General features: G+C 36.3%; 1 protein-coding gene across 1 annotated transcript; it reads left to right on the top strand.

Annotated features, from left to right (window-relative positions):
- The first annotated feature begins 856 nt into the window (after positions 1 to 856).
- On the top strand, positions 857 to 7,383 carry LOC136803752 (acid-sensing ion channel 3-like). Its single transcript, XM_067060475.1, has 6 exons — positions 857 to 1,810; positions 2,162 to 2,336; positions 3,824 to 3,874; positions 4,859 to 5,045; positions 6,374 to 6,465; positions 7,112 to 7,383. Exons 1-6 carry the CDS (start codon positions 923 to 925, stop codon positions 7,312 to 7,314), a joined length of 1,596 nt encoding a protein of 531 aa, XP_066916576.1. The 5' UTR covers positions 857 to 922; the 3' UTR covers positions 7,315 to 7,383.
- The last annotated feature ends 324 nt before the right edge of the window (positions 7,384 to 7,707 follow it).

The following is a 7,707-nucleotide window of genomic DNA, read 5'->3' as shown; positions in this document are numbered from 1 at the left end:
TGTTTGATTTTTGTTACCTGGCTCGAAATGTTGTTTTTATATCGTGAGCGTCGCAATACTTACACTGTGACGACTGACAAACAGCATTTCTATTCGGCGTGAATTTATCGAGAATAATAGTAAGAGCAGAATTTAGAAAATACTCAAAATTGGCGCCGTTTCAGGTTTTTAGACGATCTGGTGAAAGCTGAGGGGCGGGAGATTGACCGAATGACATAATCGAACCAGCCCCTTTGAACTAGGTGTTATCGGTGCGTCGTTTTCTCAGTTTGTGGTGGTTGAAGTTTACTAGAACATTTTTATAACGAACAGAGAACAAAGAACATAATGTAAGGTTTCGATGGCCAAAATGTTAGTTGGCCTCTAAAACACCCAATTTCTGCTTAGGAAAATGTAAAAAAATACTAAAAAATAGTGAAATTAAGAACACGTTAAGAACATTTTCAAGCTTTAAAAATTTTGGATCTTTTTTAACATTTATTTATTTATTTATTTATGTCGGGAAAATATCAAAAGGATTTTTTTTCTTAGGGTTGATATAAATGATTGATCAACTTTCACATTTTGAATATCCAATTCGATGCATTCAAAGTATCCGATAGTTAATTTGATGAATATTGTTTTGATCTCAAATGTATGACTATTCGAACAAATGAAACAGTTTGAAAATTTTTTGAATCCAAATGAGAAATCTGTATAATTGAAGAGTGTGTTATGTCAAAAATAGAAGAATCTAAAAAATTGTTTGTGTAACATTGTCATAACAGTTATTTTTTTCTATAAAATAATTTGATGGGGTATGAATGAAATAAATTTAAAAACTTTTTAGAAAAAATGCTTATGGAAATATCCAGTTTGAAATTACTTTGCCCTATAAAAAGATAATATTTTTTGTCAATGTGTAGAAACTACAAATCTGAAAATGACAAAAGATGATATTTGCAGTTGTGGTAACACCAAGCAGCCAACACAATCACCAGATCCTTTGTTAAAAACACAGAGTGAATTGGTTGAAGAATTTTATTCTGGTGTAACATTGCACGGATTTCGTTTCTTGTTTGAAGGAAGATGGATTCGAAGATTAATTTGGTTCATTATATGTTTTGCCGTCTTTGGGTTTTCGATATACTTGACTTACGGTCTATTCAGTGAATTTTTAGATCGTAAAACTTCAGTTGCGATCTCACGATCATACACTGAACAAGCTTTGGATTTCCCGTCAGTTTCAATATGTCCATTAAACGTTCAATCAAAAGCCAAAATGAAGAACTTATCTATTGATTACACAATAGATGAATTTATTATCATGAAAGATAAACTACTCTTTGGACATGATTTAAATCCAGAGCTAAATATTACCGTTGATCAGTTTGTCAACGATTTAGAAGCTGCTGGAGTGAACAATCTGCTTGATTTTATGAAAATGTATCAATTAGACTTTGATGAGATTGCTTCTACAGATGTATTAGCTGAATATCTTGTCGGCGGGTCGGTTTGTTCTATTTATGGTCAAGATTGTGAAGATTCAATGTTTACGGAGCGAATCTGGAGACATAAAAGGTGTTTACAATTCAATTCTTTTATGCCAGGCGGTGAACCTTTTACAGCTCGTAAAGAATCAGATTATTTCACAGGTTTTCAGTTAGAGCTAGATCTTGGTGGAACGGAATATTATCAATCTCCATCAGCGCATAATGGAGTGTTGTTGATTATTGAGAACTATGGCAATGTTGATGACTACGTTCCAATCAATGAAATCGTTACTGTCATGCCAGGGACACAGATGTATGTGAAATTAACTGAAAATGAGGTATGAATTAAATGCATTGAATTTTGTTCTTATCTTTAATATCAGCCCTGCTTTGTCGAATCCTGGAATGATTTGCGACTGTAGCATGAAGGTAGAGTATCCAGCTACGGTGCACAAGGTTGTTGGTTCGATCCCCAGCCGGGTCATACCAGCGATTCCCAAAATGATACTTGATGCCTCTCTGATTGATGCTCAGCAACTAGAGACTTATCGAGGGTAAGTGGAAAAATCCAGGGAAAAGAGTGGCGTCCTCACCTACCTTCGGCTAAATAGCTAGAGAAAAGGGAGCCTTCGGGTCGCCCTCGAATGCGTTTGCAAACTTACTTACTTACAATTTGAATAAACATTTAGATCACGATGTTGCCAAGTCCCTACGCAACTGATTGTCGAGAAGTTGATTTCAAATTTGTTGATCCAAAAACCAGATACACGCAAGGTATTTGTGTGATTGATTGCATCATTGCGCATGTGTATGAGAAATGCGGTTGTTTAGGCGAAGATTATCACAGAATCCTAAATATACCAGGTATGAATTATTATTATAGAATCACGCTCAGTCTCCGAACTTGATGATTTTAGATTCTAGACTGCACAAATATCTGAGATAAGTTTTGTTACGGGATGGATGCCTCAAAAGCCACGTGCGCTTATATATATTTTTTTATAAGCATATAAAAATCCGAAAACAGGCCCCAGAGATGCTTAGGTCGAAAAAAATGCTTCAGGGATGCTTATATCCTAATACCTAATACTGCTTATATGCTGCTATACTACTATAATACTGCTTATATCCATACTACAAAGTAGCTTATATGTACTTTCTTCATAGGCTCGAGGTAATGCTTAACATATGCGTAATTTTCCCCCATATCTGAGCCTAGATATGCTTACAAGTGCAATGCTTATAAAAAAACATGTATACCAGGAGTTCTTGGCGATATCTGGAGATGGGATTTATTGACTCCGTCAAGATTCATCAAGGAAGGCCATTTTTGTACAAAAGGCCGTAAAATTTGATTTTTATCAATTTTGTTCAGGGCGGGGGAGTTGAATAAAAATGATTTCCCAAGAACTAACTTTAACCAACCCTATTTTTATCAGGGGGGGTGTTTTCCACCAGGCTGCCACTCTTTCGCTAATAGCTCACTGAAAAAAAATTTTAACACTCTGAAAGTTTTCGACTTTTAATATAAAACTATTAGCAGCATGTATACCAAATTTTACTGTTATACACCGACCAGATCAGGCTTTATGACTTTTTTGTGCAGGCATATCATAAAATCCAGCTAAAACCCTGTAAAATCCCAAAATCTTAAATTTAGCATAACTTTTGATCTAGGCATCCAACCGACTTCAAATTTTGACAGGTTTTAGGTATCAATGATAAATTTTAAAAAATGTTTTAAAAATTTTCAAAAACTGCTGATGTCATCAAAAATGACGTCATTGTTTTTTGAAAAAATTTACTCATTTTCTGCATTGATTTTAAACCTTGATTTTATTAGTATGTTAAAAACCGGCAAATATGTTAAAGATATTCTTTTTGGCTTTTATAAATTTAAAACAGAATTGAAAAATCTCCAATCCTTCAACTATAATTGCTATTTTATTGAATGGTACTTTTTCATCGGTCAGCGATAATTGTTAAACTTTGTGATGACGTCATCACCTTTATGATGGCGTCATCAACCCAAATTTTTTTCTATCAACTCCTTTAATGGTAGAGAACATTTGTGCCAAATTTCAAGTCCATACCTTTTCTAGATCAAAAGTTATACAAGGCTGGTGGAAAACACCCCCCCTTGAGAATACAAAATCCGAAAAAGCCTGATAATAATAGGGTTAACCAAGCGAGCTGTAGAAAAGCTCTCTGGAAAAACAGTGAATAAAAACTACACATGGATGCGTTGTCCATATCTACACATTCTCTATATAGGCTAATTCCGCCAAGAAATGTAAAATGATGATGTTGTTAGTTTTAACTTTCATGTCATAACCTTTTCATTTTCTTAGGAGCCAAATTCTGCAAACTGGAAGAAGTTGCATGTTACAATGGAGAAAGAAGTATATCTTGTATTAATCTGGCTCTCATTACCAGACATTTTCCAGAAAGGTTTCCAGTCTAAAGTTTGATAACAAAGACTTTAATTATTTAATTAAATAATTGAAATAGGACTTTATCAATTTTCATATCCCTTGGTAAATTTACTCCTCGTCACAATACAAAGTATTTCTCTTCCTTAAATGGGAATACTACCATTTTATCCTCTTATCCAGGAGGGTACTACCCCCTTGCCGACCGACAGGGGTGCTCCGCTGAGGTTTCGAAAAATGGACCCTACGTGAGACTCGTTTTTTTCGAAAATTTTGCCGAAACTTGCGAAAAAATTGACCCTGATTGGAACTGAAATTCCAAAATTTTCGAGAGACTGATTTTTCTATTTTGGTATTTTTGCGACCCTACATGGGACTCGTGTGGAGGTTAAACCCATTTTGCTCTAGTACCCCCCCCCCGGGCCTCTGATACAGTACGCCCCTAGAAACAATACAGCGGAGTTTCTTTAACTAAGTTAGTTACGGAGATTTCGACTTAAGAGTAAACTTGTTTCTACGAGCTTGTTAAAACTGAAGGGGCCAGAAAACTTGTTCAAGTGAAAAAGATATTAGAGCAATAGAGATTTGAGTTATACTCTACTGCGAGCTCTTGGGGGGGGGGTACTTAGGCAAATGGAGGGTACAGTATGTGCAGCCCAAAATGGTACCTTTTTTGGATTTCCATAGTCCCGCTAAGGGTCGGAAAAATCAGAAAATCAAATTTCAGTCCCACTAAGGGTCGAAGAAAAAGGAAAATTTCAACTTGTTACCTCCGGAAAGATCAAAATTTGGTCAAAATTGGTCAAATTTACCCCGATAAGGGTCGTATAATTCACAAAATTTTGGGTCCTAGGGTCGAAAGTCGGGCGCCACCCCCCCCCCCCCGTCAGCTAGCAAGCCTAGTACCCCCTGTAGCTTCCCGAGTTAACAGTGAGAAAATTATTTTCTTTATAGAGGATGCACTTGATGGTGTTATTTTCAAAGAATGTTACAAATCATGCCCTAACGAGTGCACTAGAAAGTCATACACTGTTCAAAAATCATCCGTCAAAATTGGGACAACAGATGTCTATGAATATGTTCGACCGTTGGTAAAAGAATTCAAAAATCGAACGCTCAGGGAAATCGAAGATTATTTTCAGTAAATCCACTTTTCCATACAAAAACTTTAATTTGAAAATCTTTTAATCTCCCAGCTGGCACATAACGTATTTGTTTCAACGTTCATCTAAATCTTCAAAACGTCCATATAACGTTAGATGAACGTTGAAACAACGTTGTGTGCCAGCTGTGGCTTAATCTTTGTGACCCTACAACAGCAGTATAAATGGGTTTTTGCCCCTAGATTTACATTTGATTTCTGCCTAACTATCAAAGTTCTTATCCATTTGTTACTTAAAAAGATTTACACACCTAGTAATCATTTAGCGATGCGGCTGGCTTTAGAGAAACTGATAATTAATCTACAATGAAAAGAAGCATGCCAAGAAAATCTTCCACCAAAACTGTTTTTCATATATGAGAGACATATTTCTGGGCCTCTCGTAATCATTTATTTTCGATGCTATATTGCAGAAAGAAATTTCCTTATAATTTCATTACCAGTCTCTTCAAACATTGGACGCTTCCGGGGGGGGGGTACTTAGGCAAATGGAGGGTACGGTTTGTGCCGCCTTTAAGAATAACTTTTTTGGATTCCCAAAGTCCCAAAGTCCCGCTAAGGGTCGGAAAAATCAGAAAATCAAATTTCAGTCCCACTAAGGGTCGGAGAAATAGGAACATTTCAACTTTTTACCCCCAGAAAGATCAAAATTTGGTCAAATTGGTCCCAAAAGGGTAGTAAAATTCACCAATTTTTCCTTTGTTTTCTCCTTTTTAATCCCGGTAAGGCTCCAAGGGTCGAAAGTCGGGCGGCACCCCCTGTCAGCTCGCAACCCAATAACCCCCCCCCCCCCGGGGGACGCTTAAAGGTTTTGTTTTGAAATAAGAGTCATATCGTTTTCTTACTCATCAATTTAATTTACAAGCTTTTTCACATGGGATTGACACGAATGTGGAGCAAGATTGGTCAGACAGAGGAAGAGAAAAACATTTTTTTGCTTATATCAGCATATTAAAACAATATGCATACACTGTCCTGATAGAAAACAGTACCGAGTTTATTTATGTGTATTTTTTAGCGACGGAGACGGTAAGGTTCTAATTTGAGTAGATCCTGACCAGCCCAGCTGAGGACGACGGTAAATCAGCACTTTTACCGTCCTCGATTTTGCGGGGCGGAATTGCGGGTTTTTCCAAATCGCTTCAGTCACTCTACCGTCCTCAAAAGTGCAAATACATAAACTCGGTAGTGTCTGATATGAGACGGAAAAATAAAACCTTTAGCATGTTGCTGAGGGTTGATAGGTGTGTATAAACGTCCAGAACTTATCAATAATAAATAAATCTACAATAATTTGTGACTTTTAGAAATAACATTATGGGTATTCACATTTCGTTTTTTGACAACGTTGTCGTATCAGAAGAAATGTCACCAGCTGTTGAATGGACAAATCTTATTTGTAAGTACTGTACATCAATTGATTTGCCCAAAATTTTCTATACCCAAGGGGGGAGGCTGCACTCAAGGTAAACGGCCTACCGTTCGTGCGGCCCTTAAAAATCCTTTTTCCAAACCTCCCAACAAAGTGCACTGTAACGGTCAAAAAAAGCAAAGATGGAAAAATTGCACTCTAAAGGTGTAAAATTTGGAAAAATCTGACCATATTTTGCCTTAAAATCAAAAATTTACTCAAATTTGTCTAAATTTTCTCTGCATTATAAGGGTCTGACTTCAAAGGCCTAATTTTTGGCCGCACGTATTTTATTGGTTTGAGCTGATTCTCAGTCCTTATCAAAGAGAAACTCTTATAAAACACTTTCTATAATTCGAACAAAAAAGACTTTCTCGGTCGAGTTCGAATTAAAAAGAGCTTAAGGTTTAACTCATTTGTCAATGAATTTAAAGCCAGTAGAATGACTTCAGATAGAATTTAGTTAAGAGTGTTAAAATAGTCCGTATAGACTTCTAGTTTTCTACTCGATCTATATGGATTATGCTTTGATCAGCCCTTGAAATAACATGTAGTCAGGCAGCTATACCATTACGGTACCTACATTGTCTTGCCTATCTTCAATCATTTAAAATTAATTTTTCTCTGATTTTAGCGACCATGGGTGGAGCAATTGGGCTTGGTCTTGGATTCAGTTTTATTACCGGATTTGAATTTCTATTCTTCATTTTTGACCTCATCAAATTGGCATGGCAACGGCGTCAACAAGAACAAAAGATTGAACAAAAACCTGACCAAGGAAATGAAGAAAAAGAAAAAGTAAAACATGATGCTTTAATTATGAAGGCTTTGGTCTGATGTTTTGATATGTTTCGACACTTTCATCCTAACCAGCACAGAATACATCCCTGTGTCACAGACCCACTGGGACCTTAGCCCCAATTTGAAGATTTGGCAAAAATTTCGTCCCCAGTTTGAAAATACCCTAAAATTTCAGCCCCTCTGGGAAATTGACTTTAATTGTCTTTGAATGTTTAAAAATTGCTCTCCAAAACCAATCCTACTGATTTTTTAACCTTTGGACGATAAAATTTCTATCCACATTGGGATTTCAATAGGAATTTTTATCCCCACTGAGAAAAAAAGTCCCACTGGGGTTGTGAGACAGGGATGTCAGAATATCTTAACTGCCCCTATATTAAGATAGGGAAAGTCGGAATTTTTTCCCTTTTTTGGGTCTTTTTAAATTTA

The sequence above is a fragment of the Clytia hemisphaerica genome, unplaced genomic scaffold, assembly GCF_902728285.1.
Source record: "Clytia hemisphaerica strain Z4C2 unplaced genomic scaffold, Clytia hemisphaerica genome assembly, whole genome shotgun sequence".
Lineage (NCBI taxonomy): Eukaryota > Metazoa > Cnidaria > Hydrozoa > Leptothecata > Clytiidae > Clytia > Clytia hemisphaerica.
The sequence above is the reverse complement of the archived record's forward strand: the minus strand, read 5'-3'. Positions and strand labels throughout refer to the sequence as shown.